This window comes from Echeneis naucrates, chromosome 17, assembly GCF_900963305.1.
Source record: "Echeneis naucrates chromosome 17, fEcheNa1.1, whole genome shotgun sequence".
Lineage (NCBI taxonomy): Eukaryota > Metazoa > Chordata > Actinopteri > Carangiformes > Echeneidae > Echeneis > Echeneis naucrates.
In genome coordinates this window covers 21,907,608-21,931,650 of record NC_042527.1, presented here as the reverse complement: position 1 = coordinate 21,931,650, position 24,043 = coordinate 21,907,608, and the positions used below count along the sequence as shown (strand labels likewise).

At 43.6% G+C, this 24,043-nt stretch overlaps 3 gene segments (V, D, J or C); all 3 read left to right on the top strand.

The window, feature by feature from the left end:
- The first annotated feature begins 216 nt into the window (after positions 1-216).
- LOC115057249 (T cell receptor alpha variable 36/delta variable 7-like) lies at positions 217-2,243 on the top strand. The segment is given in 2 exon segments: positions 217-1,353; positions 1,573-2,243. Coding segments are annotated over 2 exon segments (423 nt in total).
- An 11,686-nt stretch (positions 2,244-13,929) lies between these two features.
- On the top strand, positions 13,930-16,651 carry LOC115057248 (T cell receptor alpha variable 36/delta variable 7-like). The segment is given in 2 exon segments: positions 13,930-14,367; positions 14,587-16,651. Coding segments are annotated over 2 exon segments (423 nt in total).
- A 4,410-nt stretch (positions 16,652-21,061) lies between these two features.
- LOC115057247 (T cell receptor alpha variable 3-like) lies at positions 21,062-21,751 on the top strand. The segment is given in 2 exon segments: positions 21,062-21,222; positions 21,319-21,751. Coding segments are annotated over 2 exon segments (429 nt in total).
- Positions 21,752-24,043: the final 2,292 nt, after the last annotated feature.

The window sequence follows — 24,043 nt, the reverse complement described above, 5'->3', positions numbered from 1 at the left end:
ATTGGAGGGGGGGGGGGGGGTGTAGGCAGGAAAATGTTGTTGCATGAAGTTCATGGAGTTGAGCTGTAATACAGAATTCATCCTATATGGGACCAGCAGGTGTTGCAGGAACACTTATGCATCCAATTATCGATAAGGGGAGAGAAATCCATCTGTTTAGAGATTCTTTGGTTTCAGAAATGACTGGATTGTAACTGGTCGAGACAAACTAATTTAGATTGGGGGTAAGAAAGAGGCCAAGATATTTAAATCCTTGAGGCGTATTCAGAAATGGGTGTCGGATCGTGGAGTGGAGACGTTCTTGTTTGTTGAGGAAGAGCAGAGATGATTTGGTTTTAACTTTGTATCCTGAAGACTTTAGTAATCTCCTCTGTAAGGGCTGACAAAGATTGCTCCAAGTTCGTCAGATAGAGTAATGTATCATCTGCAAACAAGGCTATGCGATGTTCCACATCTGCTATTTGAATTCCTTCAATAACAGGATGATTCCTAATGGAGATGGCAACAGGTTCAAATGCTAAAACAAAAAGTAGGGGGGATGGGAACATCCCTGTAGGGTCCCATGGTGGAGATGGAATGGTTTGGAAATGTAGTTTTTGGTCATAATCTCTGTGCATGTTTCTGAGTATAAAGGTTTGACCCATTGTCTGAAGTAAGCACCAAAACCAAAGCTGGAGAGTACTTCAAATAGGTACGGCCACTCAACTCTGTCGAAAGCCTTCTCAGCGTCCAACCACAGAATGCATGTGTCTGGAGACTTTCTTTTCATTAATTATATTTAAAGTTCTTCTAATATTGTAGTATGCTTGACGGTTTTTTATAAATCCATTTTGGTCAGCATGGATTAGAGAAGGGAGGAATTTCTCAAGCCTGAGTGCCAAAACCTTAGAACGCAATAAGGAAAGGGGCCTGTAAGACTCACATTGAGAAGGAGGTTTGTCAGGTTTTAATATCAAGGTAATAAGTGCATTCCTCAGAGAGGCGGTCAGGGTATTCTGAAAAGATTCTTCATACATATTCTTCAGTGGACTTATCAGTTTGTTTTTAAATAGTTTATAAATATCAATTGGGAGTCCATCCGGACCTGCAGGTTTCCCTCTTTTCATGTGATCTATAGCCTCTGCAATTTCCTGACTTTGGATTATACGATCCATAAATGATTTGTCTTGGTCAGATATGCTAGTTCTTCAGTGACATCATGGAGTAGGCGGAGCCTGAGGTCCTCTCAGAGTTCTGTGAAGAGAACATCTGTCAGACTGGATGTTGAACATCAGCTACTTTCTCCTGGTGATTTAAACCTGGTTGTAGAGATGGAACTTTGGCTGTGGATTATTCTTGCTGCTCTTTTCTTTGGTAAGACACAAAGTACAACAAGTTTCCTTCAAACACTTGAACATATTACTGAGCTGTTCATGTTGATGCTACAGAAAACCAGAGCAGATCATTTCTGCTGACATTTGTTACCAAGTGACAATGATCAGGGAAAGTCACATCGATTCTGCTGACTGTTCTCCTTCCATCAATCATCTGTATTGATTCATCTCTTCCTCTGCATGTTCTGTTCTTCCTCAGAGTGTAAAGGAGAAGACCGAGTGATCCAGCGACCAGAAGATGTGACTGCAGCTGAAGGAGACACAGTTACACTGGACTGTGAATTTGAGACAACGGACTCATTTCCCAATTTGTTCTGGTACAAACAAGAAGCTAACAGCTTCCCACAGTACATGCTGAGATGTTACGCTAAAAATGTAGACAAAGCTCCAGAGCTCGACAAAAAGAGATTTCATGCCGAGATCAAGAACAAGTCAGTTCCTCTGAAGATCCAGAAGCTTCAGGTGTCAGACTCTGCTGTGTACTACTGTGCTCTGAGGCCCACAGTGACAGGAAACAACACAACTCTGTACAAAAACCTCTGGAGCAAAGACAACACAATACTCCACAACATCCACTAGAGGGAGTCTCTGACTGAGAAAAGACTGATGACACAAACGTCAGAGCTCAGAGCTGATGACCTGGCTCTGCCCACTGGAGTCCAGCTCAGCCAATGAGGTGAGCAGAAATGTTGGAGGAAGTAAAAGCACAGTCAGCTTGAAGTTGAGGAGAAGGGCTGTGCAGCAGAGAGGCTGTTTAGTTTGTTCATTCTACTGCAGTGGAAGAACTTTGTTCATCTGCTGTCTGTTTGGCTTCAACTACTCCAAAGACATGTTGCTTTACCTCTTTTTGTTTTTCTCTCACTTCACAGGTGAGTTTGACAACTAATGAGAGTCTGAGTCAGCCTGCTGGATCAACAACATGTTTCACCTCCATTTGGTCACGCACAATAATGTGTCTTTGTCATGAAGTCCTGTACAATCTAGAGATGATGTGAGCTACAGTTGAGCTGTTTGTGTCCACAGAGTAAAACTGTACGGTGACATTTCCCCCTGTCTGCTCCTCTCAGCCTCATGGACAATGTCAGTCTAATGGCTTCATTTTCTGCACTTTTTCAGGAATAAAAGCTCAACACCGAATCTTTCCTGTGAGAGAAGAAGTCAGTGAGAGAGAAGGAGGAACTGTCACACTCAGCTGTCAATATCAGACAACAGAAGATAATGTTTACCTTTACTGGTACAGACATGATTCAGACCTTCAGGCCCCTCAGTTCATTCTCTGGAAAAGAGCAAAGGGAGACACAGATGAATATAATCCTTCACCAAATAAATATGCCTCCAAAACAACAGACACATCAACTGAACTGACCATCAGTGGACTAACCCTGGCAGACACAGCTCTCTACTACTGTGCTCTACAAACACAGTGATACAAAGTGTAGGAGAGGCTGCACAAAAACCTGAACACTGATATCTGAGTCCTCTTCAAAGAGGAGGGAAGTGGTTTTCAAACCACAGCTTCATATCAGATGGATTCTGCTAATTCCTGTTTTATCAGAGTCACTGTGGTTCAGCTGCTCATCAAACACTGTGGGAGGATCCACATCAGTGACAGACCACCTGGATGAGGCTTCAAACACAAAGACTCCATGAACCGCAGAAAGACAACAGAGACAGAACTCATCCATCAGTGAGGGACATCACTAAAGCTTCAGAGCAGATCCTGCTCAGTTCTACAGACTCATATTAAGGAGTCTGAGAAGATGAACAGAGTCTGGACTGACATGGTTTTGTGTCCAGGGACGGTAAATCCAGACGACATTCCTCGGAGGAAGCAGCAGCAGCAAGAAAAAGTGTGAGGCTTGACTGAGCTGAAGTAGATGGTTCAGACCCAGAAGTCTCTCTGAGGGCAGCATCAGTGACTGGAACAGGATTCAGGCAGTGATGGTTGGAGGGAGGATCAGTGGAGGGTGAAGAAGAGCTCAGTCACATGAGTCATTCTGGATTATCAGAGACCAGACAGGAGGCCACATGATGGACCATCTGCAAGGATCTCACTGTGACAGAGGAGCAGTGATGGAGGTGAGAGTCCAGAGCGACGGGGGAGTCCAGAGCGACGGAGGAGTCCAGAGCGACGGGGGAGTCCAGAGCGACGGGGGAGTCCAGAGCGACGGGGGAGTCCAGAGCGGTATCCTACGTAGGAAGCTCAGCAGAGCCGGGCTTTCTTGGGCTGAGCTGGCTCCAACCAGAGATAACGAGTATCATGACGGTGGTTATCAACTTGATTTGTCGACGCAGGCTTTCCTCATCAGGCTCTGTGTGCGTTCACATAAAACAGGACATTTAGGCGTCATTTGACACTATTTCATCTGAAAAATGGAGTAATCACGTGCTGCCTATTTCACCCAAGAGGATCAGATAGTTGTTATTGAGAGTTCCAATGAATTCAGAGCTATATTAACAGCAATAAGCAACACTGTTTTGACAAACAAGGCCAGAGAGGAAAATGGCAAAAAATTGCAGAACTCGTAAATGCGTAAGTGAATATAGTCTATTTAGTTTAATATGATGTATGTCGTAAATGATCTTATATAACTTTAATTCCCTCCCTGACATTGTCTCACAATGAAGGATACATGGAAAGCACTTAGTTCAGGGCCAAATCAAAGTGAAAAGTGTGATAAAGTCCAATAAATGTTCTCATTGGTGTTCTATTAGCTGAAAAACGGTCTTGGCAGGAAATCCGGACTAAGCACAAAAACATAATCCAAAGTGGTATTCATCACTCTTTCAGTGTAATGTGGATGATACACTTACAATATATTCATTGTTAATATTATCTGAAGCAAAGAAGAAGAAAAGTGAGGGAAGAAGGACTGGAGGGGGCAAACAATGACGGGCGTCCGATCATGGAGGGGATACGAGGGGATATTCAGTCAGACCCTGGAGCTGGCAGCTCCCAGCAGCTGTTCTTTTCCAGATGTATGAGTGCTTTGGTGGTAAAATACTAAATGCAGCTATTGTTTCTTAAATGAGAAGTCTTTATCTCATTTACAGTTGAAGGAGACACTGCAGAGTTGGTGAAGCTGCCAGCACACACCCTTACTGACCCCCACACAGAGGTGACTGTCAAAGAAAGTTGTCATGTATTATCTTTGTGTGCTGTTTTAAATCCACTTTATTCATTTCTGTTAAACTATTCCACAGGTGGAGATCAATGATGAGGAGACGCTCTCAGTATATTCAGAGGTACCTTTGGGGGTAGATGTCTTTATAATCGAAATAAGAAGTGAATGTAAAAATGAAATCAGTCTTTTTAAATTAGAAATAATGAAGTTTCTTGCTCATGTCACAGGCCGAGGACATTGTGCATTGTATCCTGTGGCCTCCACCTCTGGGTGACAAAAAACAAGGGGAAGGGTTTTATCATTTTGTAGCAGTCCTACGTCTACTTTTTTAAAGTAATCCTTACCAAGAACGCAGAAGTGAACGATGAACACCTCAATGTCCTCTTAATACAGGTTGGAGCAGAATATGTGAAGGCCCTTTATAAAAGGAATCTTGTTGGATACTGTCAAAAATTAACTGGAAATTAAAGTCGGAGTTTGAGCAACTGCAATTTGAGAAAAAGGTACAACACTAAATGGTACTTGAATGTTTTGTTAAGCGTGAGTGACGTTGTGTACTTATTCCTACATTTTCCCCCAGAAAAGGCTGAACTTCAATAAACAATAAAACATCCTTTGTTTGCCGTGTTCTTTGTTTTGTTTAATCACAAAACTTTCTGGGTGGTGGCTGCACCAGTTGGATCGTCAACGGTGATGGGGTCTGTTGTGAAGTGATCCTGGAGATGTTGTTATACTCCATACCCAGTAGGGGTTCCGCTGCCTTCCGCCATGACTAGTTGCTGGGACCTGTGTTAACAATAAAGCAGTTCCTGATGAAGAAACATGCCCAGTTATTTCTAAAACCTCGACGATATTACATATGGCGACGAGGATAAAAACACCGAGTCAAGCGCCGGTCTGCTTAGCAAGTAAGCAATGTTGTTGATGGTCCAGTCGTGTTGCTAGCTAAAAAGAGCTAACGGAAGGACAATGGCGGCCGCAATGGTGGGCGCAGTGGCGCCATTTGACTGTAATTCACAGACCTGGGAAGAGTACTGTGAGGTTTTGGACCACTTTTTTGTCGCAAATAACATAACGGAGGCAGAACGGAAGAGGGCTATACTACGGAGCGGCGTGGGAGCACAGACCTATGCCTGCTGCGAAAGCTCGCACAGGACTGTAACTTCGGTGATACGCTAAAGGTGATGCTGAGGGACCGGCTGGTTTGCGGCATAAATGATGACGGCATACAGCGGAGGCGGCTGTCGGAGGACAAGTTAACTTTTGACAAGGCACTGAAGTACGCGCAGGCGATGGAGGCGGCGAACAGAGACATTGTGGATTTACAAGGAGCCGGGGAGCAGACAAAATGGAACCGAGCATCGGGATCGGTGCACAAGGTGAACGATGTCCGCGCCCGGACACAGCAGGACGTGAGGACATGTTACAGATGCAAGGGAGACAACCACTTGGCAATGGATTGCAGGTTTGCCAAAGAAAAGTGTCACAACTGTGGGAAAGTGGGTCACATAAAAAGGGCTTGCAGAATGAGAGACATGTGGAAAGGGAAGACTAAGCAAGGGGAGACAGGCAAATTTAGCAAAAGAGCAAATTTCATGCAGGAAGAGGGGGAGGATAGTGATAATGAGGAAGTTTTCACTATCTACCACACAACAGATAATACAGCCATATACAACATGCAGGAAGAAATGGTCATTCCCAGAGAAGAACCGATAAGACAAGTGTTAAAAGTACATGGACAGGATGTAACCTATGAAGTAGACACAGGCTGTGGCTACACAATAATGTCAGAGAGGGCATTTTACAGGTTATTCCGGGGTGTTAAAAAACCCAGGTTGCTCCAGTGCAAGATAAAACTGAGAACATATGGTGGTCATGTAGTACCAGTGTTAGGAGCAGCAAAAGTCAACGTGGAACACCAAGGCAGTACTAAGATGTTAGCAGTCATAGTCGTCAAGGGTTCAGGGACACATTTACTGGGGCGAGGGTGGCTGAAAGCTCTCAAGATAGATTGGAAAACGGTGCATCAGATAGAAGACCGGGAAGAACCACTGCAGGAAGTACTTTTGAGACATGACACAGTGTTTAAGGATGAGCTGGGGACGTTAAAAGGTTTTACAGCAAAGATACCTGTGGCGAGTGATGCAAAGCCCTGCTTCTACAAACCAAGGTCTGTGCCTTTTGCAATAAAAAAAAAAAAAGTAGAACAAGAACTTGAGCGGCTCTTAGAGGAGAAAATCATTGAGCCAGTGGAATTCTCAGACTGGGCAGCGCCTATAGTACCAGTTTTAAAACCAGACTCCAGGGCCAGGATTTGTGGGGACTATAAGCTAACAGTAAATAAAGTGTCACCCATTGAGCAGTACCCCATTCCTAGGATGGAAGATAAGATAGCTTGTCTTACTGGGGGGGGAGAAATACACCAAGTTAGATATGAGCCATGCATATCAGCAGATAGTATTAGATGAAGATTCAAGGAAATATGTCACAGTGAATACACATAGGGGACTTTTCACATACACAAGATTGCCCTTTGGTGTGAGCTCCAGCCCAGCTATATTCCAGCGCACAATGGAGGGTGTGCTACAGGGACTCGAGAATGTGGCAGTATACCTTGATGACATCATTCTGACAGGAAAGAATGACTAAGATCACCTGAAAACATTGGATCAAGTGCTGCAACGACTGGACAATGCTGGACTACGCTTAAAAAGGAGTAAGTGTCAGTTCATGGAGACTGAAGTGACATTTTTGGGACACAAAGTGGACAAGACAGGACTGCACCCACTGCCAGCCAAGGTGAGAGCAGTGCAGGAAGCTCCCGCACCCACATCAGTGACTGAGCTTAAAGCTTACTTGGTACTGTTGAACTTTTATAATAAGTTTCTGCCTAACTTGTCTACTGTACTGGCACCTATGCATAAGTTACTAAAAAAAGATGAAACATGGATATGGGGGCAAGAACAAGAAAAAGCCTTTCAAGAGTCAAAAGAGCTTTTACAATCAAGCAGCGTGTTAGTGCATTATGATGAGAAGAAAGAACTGATACTTTCCTGTGATGCCTCTCCATATGGAGTTGGAGCGGTTCTAGCTCACCGTATGGCCGATGGTGGTGAAAAACCTATAGGGTTCGCATCACGTACACTCACCGCTGCTGAAAAGAACTATTCCCAACTCGATAAAGAGGGATTGGCTGTCATTTTTGGAGTACAGTATTTTCACAAGTATCTGTATGGCAGAAAGTTTGTGATTTGTACAGATCATAAGCCATTGACAAGTTTGTTTAACGAGATGAAAGCTGTTCCACAGATGGCGTCTCAAAGAATAATGAGATGGGCTGTGCTGTTGCGTGCATACGAGTGTTATCCTTTACAGGGCAGGTAAAGACCATAGCAACGCTGACGCTCTCAGTCGACTTCCTCTACCAGAGAAACCCACAGAGACCGAACCAGAGGAGCATGTGCTAATGCTGGACCGAGAACAGAGCCCACTGACAACATCAGAACAGCTGAGGCAATGGACAACAAGGGATCCTACACTCTCAAGAGTCCGTGAGTATGTTCTCAGAGGATGGCCTGATAATTTGGACAGTAACTACATGCCTTATAGACAGAGACAACAAGAACTCAGTGTACAGCATGGCTGCGTGCTGTGGGGAGCGCGCATTGTGATTCCCAAAAAGGGGCAAGCTCCTCTGATGGAACAACTACATCAGTCACACCCAGGCATGAGCCGCATGAAAGGACTGGCCAGAGGCTACATGTGGTGGCCCAACATGGACATGGACATTGAGAAACAGGTAAAGGCATGCCACACATGTCAGGAACACAGAAAGGCACCTGCCTGTGCACCTCTCCACCCCTGGGAGTGGCCTGAAAAGCCATGGAGAAGGCTACACATAGACTATGCAGGGCCTTTCATGGGGAAAATGTTCTTAGTAATTGTGGATGCTCATTCAAAATGGTTAGATGTCTACCCAGTAACTTCGTCTACTTCAGCAACCACAATAAACTGTCTCAGGAACAGTTTCAGCACACATGGTATTCCAGAGATGATTGTCTCAGACAACGCACAGTGTTTTGTCAGTGAACAGACCAGAGAGTTCATGTCACGAAATGGAATAACACATATCACATCAGCACCGTATCACCCATCATCTAACGGATTAGCTGAATGAGCGGTGCAAACTGTCAAAGAGCTCATGAAAAAGAGTAGTGGTGATACAGTGGAGACAAAGCTAAATAGGGCTCTATTTAGTTATCGCATCACTCCACAGTCAACAACGGAACTTTCACCTGCTGAGATGTTGATGGGTAGGAAATTGAGATGCACCCTGGACCTCATACACCCTGACCTTAAAAAGAAGGTGGAAGCAAAACAAAAAAGTCAGAAAGCACATCATGACAAACATGCCAGAGAACGCAACTTTGTGGCAGGAGATTCCATCTACACCAAGAGCTATGGATATGGACCAAAATACCAGCACTGATACATGAGACTACAGGACCAGTTTCCTACACAGTGTTGCTAGGAGATGGAAAACTGGTCAGACGACATGTGGATCAGCTGTTCAGCAGACAGGAGTCAGAGATGTCAGCTGTGAGTCCACATACAGTACCAATGGAGGGATGTGGGACACCCACACCATTCCCAGAACCGTTAGAACAAGATCCAGGTCCTAGGCAAGAAGGGGACAGGGTCGTGCCTACAACAGAGCAAGAGCAAATGAGCAGAGTGCCGGCCGGTGCTCCAACAACAACATTGTTTCGTTCTCATAGGATCAGGAAACCACCAGCATACATGAAGGACTTCGTTCAGTGAGCAGATATGGTTAAAAACGCGTAAAAAAAAAAAAAAAAGGTATATATATACATAGATGGTTGTGCCAGTGTAATTGAATATTTCACAACTGTTGTTTTTGTTGTTTTTTGTTTTGGCACCAGAGTTTTGCGGTTATTGTTGTATTGATGTGAATTTGAACTAAGGAATCGTTTCAATTTAAGAAGGGAGGGATGTTGTGAAGTGATCTTGGAGATGTTGTTATACTCCATACCCAGTAGGGGGCATAAACACTAGGTGTTGGGGCACCTGCCCTTTTCTCGTTACGCTGCCTTCCGCCATGACTAGTTGCTGGGACCTGTGTTAACAATAAAGCAGTTCCTGATGAAGAAACATGCCCAGTTATTTCTAAAACCTCGACGATATTACAGGGTCCACCACGTCAGCTGCCAGCAGCGGCACACGAGGGGCTCTTTCCTCTTTTTGTTTGGTGGCCACATTGTGCAACACCACACAAGCGGTTATAATCCCACAAGCCCCGTCAGGATAAACCCTCAGCTGCGAAGACAGTTGAATCTGGACTTGGTGACCCCAAAAGTCATTTCCATCCCGACCCTGCACTTGCTAAGTGCCACATTGAAGCCACACTCTGGTGGTGTCTGTGGGTCAGGATAGGGTGCAGGGATATCCTCTGTCCGCCAGAAGCACCCCGTCAAAAAGCCCTGTTAACAAAGGCAACGGAAACTACTCTGTGTGACAATTTAACAAGAATTTGGATTCCAATTGTGTATATCCATTTGTCATACCGTGCTCAAGCTGGTCACCCAGAATAGACCCTCGGAGGATCCACGAGTCATGGACTGAGCCAGGACATCTGGCATCCACACTTGTGACCAATCGCTGATGATCACAAGTCATCTGCAAACGTGTCTCAGATGAGTTTCACAATGAAAGCACTGAAACAGTTAAGGTACCAGTGAAGGCTGCTGAAAGGGAATAGTTTTCCCTTATTAATGGTGACCCATCTCCTGTAACAACGTGAATGTATGTGAATATATCTGATCAATGAGAAAAGTGTAGTATGCAGCACTAATAATATAATTGTGTGCAACGTGCACATGAGCCACCACCAATAACATGACAAATCAATCAGTTTACCTGAACATTGATTCCTGTTCACAAAGTCGCCCTCATGTTCCCCCAAAGGCCCAGTGATGGGTCTGTGAGCGCAATCAATGGCCCCTGGGCCCCTGGGCCCCTGGGACCCTGGGACACCCTACTTAGGAATTAGGTGTAAATATTACATTTTATACATACATACAATCAGTTACCATGGTGACACAGACAGCTTCAAAGAGAGCGGGCTTTGTGCTCAACAAGGCTCTAAGCTGTCTTCATAGTTCAGCTAAGACCAACAGAGACCAGATCAGCAGAGACCAGATCAGCAGAGACCTGTCCCCAACAGAGACCCGTCCCCAACAGAGTCCTGTCCACTGTCTCCTCTGACTGAGAAAAGACTGATGACACAAACGTCAGAGCTCAGAGCTGATGACCTGGCTCCGCCCACTGGAGTCCAGCTCAGCCAATGAGGTGACTTGTTGTTTCCACCCAAACTGGTGACATCTGGATCAAGTGTTCCTTCTCCAAACAGCCCAAAGCTTCCTCCTCCTGATCTCTGAACTTGTCGGCTGATGACATACAGTGATATGAGGAGGAGCAACACTGTCAAAGAGCAGAAGAGAAAACATCTGCCACCGTCAGATTTATTCAATATCTAAAGAAAACACAAGTCAGAGTGTCTGAAGATGCTCTCACTGCATCACTGTGGGATGGTTCCTTTGTTTCTCATCATACTAAAAGGTGAGTTCAAGCAGGAGGAATAAATGAGTTCAGAGGATCTGTTGGTTAGAAACCACTGGAACACACAATCAGAGTTCAACATGGTCTTTAACAACATTTCTCTGTTTCTTCAGGTGTCAGCTGTCAAGAACTGAATCCAGTCAAGACTGAAGAGTCCAGTTCAGAAGGCAGCTCTGTCACTCTGTCCTACAATTACTCCAAAGCTGCTGGTTATACTGGTTATTTCTTCTGGTATCGACAAAATCCAGGAAAACCACCAGAGTTCATCTTCTCTCATCAGGAGTCAGGCGAGAAATTATCAGGTTCAGACTCGAGAATGTCTGTTAACGTGAGCGATGACAAAACCAGAATTCATCTACAGATCTCCTCTGCTGCAGTGTCAGACTCTGCTGTGTACTACTGTGCTGTGAGGCCCACAGTGACAGGAAACAACACAACTCTGTACAAAAACCTCTGGAGCAAAGACAACACAATACTCCACAACATCCACTAGAGGGAGTCTCTGACTGAGAACCTTCTCTGGTTTCTAATGATCCAGTCCAGAGTCTTCTCTCTCATGAGACACAGTTGTGATGAACTCCAGTGTCACTGCAGCAGTTCTCCTACTGTCTCACTGATCGGTCCTTCTCAGTCTCTGAAGAATTTCTATCAGATCCTGGTCCCCTGTCGTGGTTTTCCTCAGGGATCGGTCTGAGGAACCATTTTATTTTCTATGTCCATGTTACCACTGAGACATATCAGTTCTGTTTCCAACATTTCCAGACAATAATCCAAAAACACCTGAAAATCGACCATGAAACATCTGAGGTGGAAGCTGAAGGTTCTGCTACGGCCCTCAAAGTCTGAGACTGAAACGTCTTTGAAAATTTGGAGATAGAGCTCAAAGAAGAAGTCTCTACAAGGCAGCACAAGAAGCTCTCAGAAGAAAAAACATTTTGAAGGAATAAGGGGTAGAAAATCCCCCCAGAAAGAATTCAAAGATCTGGATATATGAAGCGTATAAAGAGCGGACATACTTGCCTGAGTACTGACCGTAAACAGCTTTGTTTTCTAACCCTGTCCACAGCAGCAAAGAGTCAGATGACAGACTGAGCTCCTGCTTTGGTGCTTGTGGTTCTCTGAGAAATGAACTGAAGACTATCCATCTAAAATCTCTGGAATCCTTCTTTGTTCCTACTGAAATTATAACCCTAACCCAAAAGGAACGAAGTTCTCCGGTCTCTGACAGGGAAGGTGGATTAACTAGAAGGGCAATCACGCAGAAATAATATTGTCATTGATGGTATCCAAGAAACTCCAAACGAAAACTGGTCTGAGTCAGAAGAAAAGGTACGCAAAATGATATCTGAGAAGCTACAGTTGGACCACTCGTGTATACCGCCCTCCCACTGTCTATCAGTCATATTAGTATTTGACCACATTTCATGACATGAAAAAACATCTGTCCAAAATGTCAGAAATGTTTCAAACACTCAGATTTCACTTGTGGACTATACCGACATCTATTCCATCAAAAATGTACACCTATTAAGAAGCTAAATGCTAATACCTGCTGAGAGTGAATTTAACGCTTTCTGTGGCACTCTCCCATTAGATAGAAATTCATTTTCATTCATTTCAAATGTGGGTGTTTCTCTCTCAAGTAGAATCAAGAAGACAGCTGAAAGTCCACTTGAGTCCCGCTGTATTGCAATTTGACCCACCACGTGCTAATGAAGTAGGAAATAATAGCTAATCTTAAACATTCTGCAGAAGGTCATGATGAAATAAGTGCATCACTGCTTCAGGAGGTTAGCTCTCATATTATGCAACCACTCACATACATTTGTGGAAAGTCTATGGAAAATGGAGTTGTCCCTGAAAGTATGGAAGTTGCTAAAGTTCTTCCTCTTTTTTTCCCTATTAGCTTTACAAACTATCGTCCGATATTCATTTTGCCCCGTTTTTCAAAGGTTTTAGAGAAATTGGTCTACGAGCGTGTATTAGCACATTTAGATGCACATAATATCCTCTATGAACACCAGAATGGATTTAGAAAGAGTCATATTTTTAGCTTTGTCTCAGGCCTTTGATGCTGTCAGTCATGACATTTAATGTCACAACTGAAGCACTGTGGTTTTTATGAACGCACTTTAAAATGGTTGTACAGCTATGTATATGCTAGAGAACAATATGTAATTGCTAATGGTTCATTATCTGGTAGGACCAAAATATTGTGTGGAGTCCCTCAAAGTTCTATTTTGGGCCCATTACTGTTCCTTGTATGTATCAATGACCTCCCTGCTGTATCTACGACCTTATTCCCCATACTTTTTGCTGATGACACCGATGTGATATGATGCTGACAGCAGTATGGAGAAAATTTCAAAATGGTTTCAATCTAATAAATTATCTAACTATAAAAAAAGTCTAATTTTTTACATTTGCTAATTAAAAAAAGAAATACTGTAAAGGTGAAACAAAAATTATAATCAATGGTACAGAAATTAACCAGGTTACTTCCACAAAATGTTTAGGAGTACTGGTTGATGAGAGATGGAGCAGGAAAGAACTCATCAACCTGGTATGTGGTAAAGTTGCCAGATCTCTTGGTGCCATCAGAAAAATGTGTGACCTGATAAATCGGAGCTGCCTGCTTATTTTATATTATAGCTTGTTTTATCCACACATCATATACTGTAATATTGTTTGATCCAGTACTTATATTTTCAACCTCCATAGTATTTATCTAGTTCAGCAAAGATTTGTTAGAACTGCCACCTCTGCAAGACAACTAGATCCTTCAGCTCCCCTTTTCCAAAAACTCCAGATAATGACAGTTTTTCAGATCAGTATATACCAAATATGCATTTTTATCTTTAAGTACATGTACATTCCAAATTCTATCCCCAACTCCTTCAGTGGATATTTTCCAGTCACCTCACAACTACACAAGTATAAAGCCAGACAATTAACGAGCCTTCATCCTCCTCAGTATCGTACCACCCTTGGTCAGGTTTCTTTAAAATAAAGGGGCACAATTCTTTGGAATAGACAATTTAATACCTCAGCTTTTCTAAATCAGAGGGTGACATCATGGAGTAGGCGGAGCCTGAGGTCCTCTCAGAGTTCTGTGAAGAGAACATCTGTCAGACTGGATGTTGAACATCAGCTACTTTCTCCTGGTGATTTAAACCTGGTTGTAGAGATGGAACTTTGGCTGTGGATTATTCTTGCTGCTCTTTTCTTTGGTAAGACACAAAGTACAACAAGTTTCCTTCAAACACTTGAACATATTACTGAGCTGTTCATGTTGATGCTACAGAAAACCAGAGCAGATCATTTCTGCTGATATTTGTTACCAAGTGACAATGATCAGGGAAAGTCACATCGATTCTGCTGACTGTTCTCCTTCCATCAATCATCTGTATTGATTCATCTCTTCCTCTGCATGTTCTGTTCTTCCTCAGAGTGTAAAGGAGAAGACCGAGTGATCCAGCGACCAGAAGATGTGACTGCAGCTGAAGGAGACACAGTTACACTGGACTGTGAATTTGAGACAACGGACTCATTTCCCAATTTGTTCTGGTACAAACAAGAAGCTAACAGCTTCCCACAGTACATGCTGAGATGTTCTGCTAAAAATGTAGACAAAGCTCCAGAGCTCGACCAAAAGAGATTTCATGCTGCAATCAAGAACAAGTCAGTTCCTCTGAAGATCCAGAAGCTTCAGGTGTCAGACTCTGCTGTGTACTACTGTGCTCTGCAGCCCACAGTGACAGGAAACAACACAACTCTGTACAAAAACCTCTGGAGCAAAGACAACACAATACTCCACAACATCCACTAGAGGGAGTCTCTGACTGAGAACCTTCTCTGGTTTCTAATGATCCAGTCCAGAGTCTTCTCTCTCATGAGACACAGTTGTGATGAACTCCAGTGTCACTGCAGCAGTTCTCCTACTGTCTCACTGATCGGTCCTTCTCAGTCTCTGGAGGAGAATTTCTATCAGATCCTGGTCCCCTGTCGTGGTTTTCCTCAGGGATCGGTCTGAGGAACCATTTTATTTTCTATATCCATGTTACCACTGAGACATATCAGTTCTGTTTCCAACATCTCCAGACAATAATCCAAAAACACCTGAAAATCGACCATGAAACATCTGAGAGGTGGAAGCTGAAGGTTCTGCTACCGCCCTCAAAGTCTGAGACTGAAACGTCTTTGAAAATTTTGAATTGAATTGAAAAAAGACCATGTCAGGTGTCCAAACTCTACTCATGAACCTGAACATCTTCTCCCCTCCCTCCCTTGGCAGAGAGGAACAGAATAAGACACCAAACAGGCCGTGGGGAGTCCAGCATTCAGTAACAGCACAGAGTTGTGTAAAGATGATGTGCATGGAGTTCCAGCACCTTAAAGCACAAACAGACTTTACCAGATTAAAATGTGTTACTCCGGTTCACCCCTGAGAAGACCTGAGCTCCAGTCACCATGAAAAACACCTGGTCTCAGTATTTGATGCACCTGAGCTGAAGCCACACCTGCCGCTTGGACCAGGAAGTATCTTTGTCAGCAGGATGTCACTCTAATGAATGTGCTGTGATGGGATCTTGTCTAGAACATGTTGAGGACTATGAATTAGGCCCAACACCTTCTCCCAGGTCCAGTCCCTCAATTTAGTCCTCTTTCAGCTTGTGACGCATTTCAGGCTGAATGGAATCTATTTCAGATCTTTTGAGAGAAACCAGACGGTTGGTGTTTGAGTCCAGGTTGATTAGGAAATTCATGAACATGCTGTCATGTTTCTCTGCTAAGTATTTAATTTTTTCCTTCATGCTTCATGTCTTGTCGTTCCTGTTTTATTTTTGTGATCACTCACCTCTGTCTCCGTTCCAGGTTCCTGTTTGCCCCGCCCCCTCCCCGTCTGTGTGCACCTGAGCCCTGATTGTGTCTCCCACACCTGTGTCCAATCACTCCCCATTAGTCCTGCATATATTCCCCCTTTGTGTCACGTCTCCTTGCCAGCTCACGGTCCAGCATTCCTTCACAGTGGTTGCACCTTCCCTTTTTGTGTCACATCTTGGATACATCTGCCTGGAATAAACTTTGTTTAGCTGATCTTAACCGGTCGTTGTCGTGCATTTGAGTCCTTCCTATTTAGTGCTACGTTCTCGACACATGCTTTTGTTGTAATGGCCGTGAGGTTGAGTCTATTTGACATTGATCATTTTAACCTGGTCCTGGTTTCTCTCTGGTTCGTTTGGGGAAAGAGATTTCTTGTGGTGAACGACAGGGATCAGTCCATCTTCAAGTCCCAGGATGACTTTGGACAATGGGACTGACACACAACGTTCATCCTGCACAGTGACGCCTCCACTTGAGGAGAATCAAGTTGGTCCTTGTTGTTTGTAAAGCCAGAAAATATGATTCATCTTTTAAACCATCAGTTTCTGATCACCAGGAGGTGGAACAGAGAGAAGAGACGCAGAGATTCAGGGAGGAGCTGAGCTGTTACTGAGAGGACACAAACCACCAACATTACCTTTATTCAACATGCTGTCGTTGGACTATTATGGTCTGTCTCTGCTGCTCCTTTCCATTATTACAGGTATGTTAGATTCTGTCACAAGGAAAAGGTTGATGTCATTATTTTTGGAATGTGATGCATTTATGGACACGTCCACAACTTTCTCTGTTTCTTCAGGTGTCAGCTGTCAAGAACTGAATCCAGTCAAGACTGAAGAGTCCAGTTCAGAAGGCAGCTCTGTCACTCTGTCCTACAATTACTCAAAAAAAGATGGAGCTCTTTATTATTTCTTCTGGTATCGACATAATCCAGGAAAACCACCAGAGTTCATCTTCTCTCATCAGGAGTCAGGAGAGAAATTATCAGGTTCAGACTCGAGAATGTCTGTTAACGTGAGCGATGACAAAACCAGAATTCATCTACAGATCTCCTCTGCTGCAGTGTCAGACTCTGCTGTGTACTACTGTGCTGTGCAGCCCACAGTGACAGGAAACAACACAACTCTGTACAAAAACCTCTGGAGCAAAGACAACACAATACTCCACAACATCCACTAGAGGGAGTCTCTGACTGAGAACCTTCTCTGGTTTCTAATGATCCAGTCCAGAGTCTTCTCTCTCATGAGACACAGTTGTGATGAACTCCAGTGTCACTGCAGCAGTTCTCCTACTGTCTCACTGATCGGTCCTTCTCAGTCTCTGGAGGAGAATTTCTATCAGATCCTGGTCCCCTGTCTTGGTTTTCCTCAGGGATCGGTCTGAGGAACCATTTTATTTTCTATGTCCATGTTACCGCTGAGTTTTGTTGGATACTGTAAGTTAGTTTCTCTAAAGCTATACATAATGATAACTCATTAAGCCAATGACTAATAGGGGGACATGATGTATTCTTCATGTTTTGAATGGGCAAGACAAAGGTTTATCAGTTTGATTTAGTTTGATTTTAAAGAAAGGTTTTCTGGGTAGAGGCCCAAGATACAGAGTTTAGGGGAGATAGGGATAGGTCTGGAAATTATTTGGGAAATTATCTGTAATACTTCTTTCCAGAATGTTTTTATCTTCTCACATTCCAAGTGTCTGGAATATCTGGTTTAAATCTATGAAGTTTTACTGGGGTAATGTAGGTCCTCATCATCCAGTCATATTGTATTAATTTGAGTTTCTGGGCCTTTGAGCAAATCTGGCTCCATTCGTTATCCAACACATATTCCTTTAAGTCCTCACTCCACAATGTCCTCTTTGAGTCAGAGGACTCTCTAGAATGAGACAGAAATAGATTGTAAAGTGTACAGATCTGGCCTTTGCTTTGCTGAGGTCGAGTTACAAACTGTTCTAACATTGTTAGAGGGGACAGTTAGACGAGTGGTTTAATTTAGCGAGAAGAAAACTTTGCAATTGTCGATATTTAAAAAAGTGTGTTTGTGGAATGTTGAACTGATCTTTAATTTCATTAAAGGACATTATTATATATCACCATTATGAAGGTCCATAATCCTTCTGATCCCTTTTTGTGACCATTGCTTGAATCCTAAGTCTTTTGCACCAGGTTTAAACTCAAAGTTTCCCCAAATAGGTGCAAGGCGGGACAAAGGTGGATTGTCACCGACTGCATTATGAGCTTCATGCCAGACCATCAAGGTGTTTCTAACAAAAGGATTTAATGTATTTTTCTAGTTCTTAAAAGAATCTGAATATAAATATGAATCTAATGCAAGTCCTCGTATAGATGTTGCTTCCAGTTTTACCCAAGGTAAGTCTGGACATGAAAACCACCTGCGGGCAGCTCTGAGCTGGGCTGCCCAGTAGTACCAAATTAAATTAGGAGCCTTTAGGCCTCCTCTGTCAAATGGGAGATATAGTAACGTGAGTCTCAGTCTTGGACGTCTTTTCCATGTGAATAGTGTCAGAGTATTTCTCATATCGTGGAAGAATTTAGGTGGAGCTGATAGAGGGATTGACTGAAAAAGAGGAATTTGGGAAGGATATTCATTTTAAAGGCACTTATGCATCCAATTATCGATAAGGGGAGAGAGATCCATCTGTTTAGAGATTCTTTGGTTTCAGAAATGACTGGATTGTAACTGGCCGAGACAAACTAATTTAGATTGGGGGTAAGAAAGAGGCCAAGATATTTAAATCCTTGAGGCGTATTCAGAAATGGGTGTCGGATCGTGGAGTGGAGACGTTCTTGTTTGTTGAGGAAGAGCAGAGATGATTTGGTTTTAACTTTGTATCCTGAAGACTTTAGTAATCTCCTCTGTAAGGGCTGACAAAGATTGCTCCAAGTTCGTCAGATAGAGTAATGTATCATCTTCAAACAAGGCTATGCGATGTTCCACACCTGCTATTTGAATTCCTTCAATAACAGGATGATTCCTAATGGAGATGGCAATGGGTTCAAATGCTAAAACAAAAAGTAGGGGGGATGGGAACATCCCTGTAGGGTCCCATGGTGGAGATGGAATGGTTTGGAAATGTAGTTTTTGGTCATAATCTCTGTGCATGTTTCTGAGTATAAAGGTTTGACCCATTGTCTGAAGTAAGCACCAAAACCAAAGCTGGAGAGTACTTCAAATAGGTACGGCCACTCAACTCTGTCGAAAGCCTTCTCAGCGTCCAACCACAGAATGCATGTGTCTGGAGACTTTCTTTTCATTAATTATATTTAAAGTTCTTCTAATATTGTAGTATGCTTGACGGTTTTTTATAAATCCATTTTGGTCAGCATGGATTAGAGAAGGGAGGAATTTCTCAAGCCTGAGTGCCAAAACCTTAGAATGCAATAAGGAAAGGGGCCTGTAAGACTCACATTGAGAAGGAGGTTTGTCAGGTTTTAATATCAAGGTAATAAATGCATTCCTCAGAGAGGCGGTCAGGGTATTCTGAAAAGATTCTTCATACATATTCTTCAGTGGACTTATCAGTTTGTTTTTAAATAGTTTATAAATATCAATTGGGAGTCCATCCGGACCTGCAGGTTTCCCTCTTTTCATGTGATCTATAGCCTCTGCAATTTCCTGACTTTGGATTATACGATCCATAAATGATTTGTCTTGGTCAGATATGCTAGTTCTTCAGTGACATCATGGAGTAGGCGGAGCCTGAGGTCCTCTCAGAGTTCTGTGAAGAGAACATCTGTCAGACTGGATGTTGAACATCAGCTACTTTCTCCTGGTGATTTAAACCTGGTTGTAGAGATGGAACTTTGGCTGTGGATTATTCTTGCTGCTCTTTTCTTTGGTAAGACACAAAGTACAACAAGTTTCCTTCAAACACTTGAACATATTACTGAGCTGTTCATGTTGATGCTACAGAAAACCAGAGCAGATCATTTCTGCTGACATTTGTTACCAAGTGACAATGATCAGGGAAAGTCACATCGATTCTGCTGACTGTTCTCCTTCCATCAATCATCTGTATTGATTCATCTCTTCCTCTGCATGTTCTGTTCTTCCTCAGAGTGTAAAGGAGAAGACCGAGTGATCCAGCGACCAGAAGATGTGACTGCAGCTGAAGGAGACACAGTTACACTGGACTGTGAATTTGAGACAACTTACTCAGGTTCCACTCTGTTCTGGTACAAACAAGAAGCTAACAGCTTCCCACAGTACATGCTGAGATGTTCTGCTAAAAATGTAGACAAAGCTCCAGAGCTCGACCAAAAGAGATTTCATGCTGCGATCAAGAACAAGTCAGTTCCTCTGAAGATCCAGAAGCTTCAGGTGTCAGACTCTGCTGTGTACTACTGTGCTCTGCAGCCCACAGTGACAGGAAACAACACAACTCTGTACAAAAACCTCTGGAGCAAAGACAACACAATACTCCACAACATCCACTAGAGGGAGTCTCTGACTGAGAACCTTCTCTGGTGTCTCATGATCCAGTCCAGAGTCTTTGTCCAACATCTTGCTCCATGCTGATGACTCTGTCCTCTGTGTCTCTGGTCTCTCCTCAGAGACTCTATTTGAATGAGTCCAGCTCAGCTTCCTTCAGTTCAACACCATTAAAACCAAAGTCATGAGGTTTAGTGTGGTTTAGCGTGAAGGGTTCTGTTCCTGTGAACTGTTACCTCCTTAAATCCCCGGTCCAGATGGGACCATCCTAGTCCAGGTCTCTACATAAGAACCCTGGGTTTCTGGCTGGACTGTACTGTAGCCCTCTTGAACCACAGTAAGGTCAAACCCCAAACTGTCTTCTAGCCCAGAACTCCCTCCACCTTCCCTCCCTGTGCTAACGGACTCTCGTTCCAGCGGACTCTGGTGACATCACATACAGGTCGGCATGGAAACGCTGTTTATCATTCTGCTGTCTTTAAAACACACCACTGCTCCTTTAATTTTTATGTTAACTGTCCATCCTGACACAGCGGTCGGATTATTGCTTAGTTCATATTTAAATACCGCCCCACCCCCCAGGTGGAGGAAGAAGCTGCTAGGGTGGAACAGAGAGAAGAGACGCAGAGATTCAGGGAGGAGCTGAGCTGTTACTGAGAGGACACAAACCACCAACATTACCTTTATTCAACATGCTGTCGTTGGACTATTATGGTCTGTCTCTGCTGCTCCTTTCCATTATTACAGGTATGTTAGATTCTGTCACAAGGAAAAGGTTGATGTCATTATTTTTGGAATGTGATGCATTTATGGACACGTCCACAACTTTCTCTGTTTCTTCAGGTGTCAGCTGTCAAGAACTGAATCCAGTCAAGACTGAAGAGTCCAGTTCAGAAGGCAGCTCTGTCACTCTGTCCTACAATTACTCCAAAGATCCAACTGGGAGTGATTATTTCTTCTGGTATCGACAATATCCAGGAAAACCACCAGAGTTCATCATCTCTCATTTAGGAACAGGTTCAGGGGCGAACGGTAAAATTGATGGAATGGAGATAAAAGTGGAACAAAAGCAGATCCAGATGAACATCTCCTCTGCTGCAGTGTCAGACTCTGCTGTGTACTACTGTGCTGTGCAGCCCACAGTGACAGGAAACAACACAACTCTGTACAAAAACCTCTGGAGCAAAGACAACACAATACTCCACAACATCCACTAGAGGGAGTCTCTGACTGAGAAAAGACTGATGACACAAACGAGCTCAGAGCTGATGACCTGGCTCCGCCCACTGGAGCCAGGTCATCAGGAGTCCAGCTCAGCCAATGAGGTGAGCAGAAATGTTGGAGGAAGTAAAAGCACAGTCAGCTTGAAGTTGAGGAGAAGGGCTGTGCAGCAGAGAGGCTGTTCAGTTTGTTCATTCTACTGCAGTGGAAGAACTTTGTTCATCTGCTGTCTGTTTGGCTTCAACTACTCCAAAGACATGTTGCTTTACCTCTTTTTGTTTTTCTCTCACTTCACAGGTGAGTTTGACAACTAATGAGAGTCTGAGTCAGCCTGCTGGATCAACAACATGTTTCACCTCCATTTGGTCACGCACAATAATGTGTCTTTGTCATGAAGTCCTGTACAATCTAGAGATGATGTGAGCTACAGTTGAGCTGTTTGTGTCCACAGAGTAAAACTGTACGGTGACATTTCCCCCTGTCTGCTCCTCTCAGCCTCATGGACAATGTCAGTCTAATGGCTTCATTTTCTGCACTTTTTCAGGAATAAAAGCTCAACACCGAATCTTTCCTGTGAGAGAAGAAGTCAGTGAGAGAGAAGGAGGAACTGTCAAACTCAGATGTCAATATCAGACAACATACAGTAGTCTTTACCTTTACTGGTACAGACATGATTCAGACCTTCAGGCCCCTCAGTTCATTCTCAGGAAAGGAGCAAAGGGATACACAAGTGAATATAATCCTTCACCGAATAAATATGCCTCCAAAACAACAGACACATCAACTGAACTGACCATCAGTGGACTAACCCTGGCAGACACAGCTCTCTACTACTGTGCTCTACAAACACAGTGATACAAAGTGTAGGAGAGGCTGCACAAAAACCTGAACACTGATATCTGAGTCCTCTTCAAAGAGGAGGGAAGTGGTTTTCAAACCACAGCTTCATATCAGATGGATTCTGCTAATTCCTGTTTTATCAGAGTCACTGTGGTTCAGCTGCTCATCAAACACTGTGGGAGGATCCACATCAGTGACAGACCACCTGGATGAGGCTTCAAACACAAAGACTCCATGAACCGCAGAAAGACAACAGAGACAGAACTCATCCATCAGTGAGGGACATCACTAAAGCTTCAGAGCAGATCCTGCTCAGTTCTACAGACTCATATTAAGGAGTCTGAGCAGATGAACAGAGTCTGGACTGACATGGTTTTGTGTCCAGGGACGGTAAATCCAGACGACATTCCTCGGAGGAAGCAGCAGCAAGAAAAAGTGTGAGGCTTGACTGAGCTGAAGTAGATGGTTCAGACCCAGAAGTCTCTCTGAGGGCAGCATCAGTGACTGGAACAGGATTCAGGCAGTGATGGTTGGAGGGAGGATCAGTGGAGGGTGAAGAAGAGCTCAGTCACATGAGTCATTCTGGATTATCAGAGACCAGACAGGAGGCCACATGATGGACCATCTGCAAGGATCTCACTGTGACAGAGGAGCAGTGATGGAGGTGAGAGTCCAGAGCGACGGGGGAGTCCAGAGCGGTATCCTACGTAGGAAGCTCAGCAGAGCCGGGCTTTCTTGGGCTGAGCTGGCTCCAACCAGAGATAACGAGTATCATGACGGTGGTTATCAACTTGATTTGTCGACGCAGGCTTTCCTCATCAGGCTCTGTGTGCGTTCACATAAAACAGGACATTTAGGCGTCATTTGACACTATTTCATCAGAAAAATGGAGTAATCACGTGCTGCCTATTTCACCCAAGAGGATCAGATAGTTGTTATTGAGAGTTCCAATGAATTCAGAGCTATATTAACAGCAATAAGCAACACTGTTTCGACAAACAAGGCCAGAGAGGAAAATGGCAAAAAATTGCAGAACTCGTAAATGCGTAAGTGAATATAGTCTATTTAGTTTAATATGATGTATGTCATAAATGATCTTATATAACTTTAATTCCCTCCCTGACATTGTCTCACAATGAAGGATACATGGAAAGCACTTAGTTCAGGGCCAAATCAAAGTGAAAAGTGTGATAAAGTCCAATAAATGTTCTCATTGGTGTTCTATTAGCTGAAAAACAGTCTTGGCAGGAAATCCGGACTAAGCACAAAAACATAATCCAAAGTGGTATTCATCACTCTTTCAGTGTAATGTGGATGATACACTTACAATATATTCATTGTTAATATTATCTGAAGCAAAGAAGAAGAAAAGTGAGGGAAGAAGGACTGGAGGGGGCAAACAATGACGGGCGTCCGATCATGGAGGGGATACGAGGGGATATTCAGTCAGACCCTGGAGCTGGCAGCTCCCAGCAGCTGTTCTTTTCCAGGAGATGTATGAGTGCTT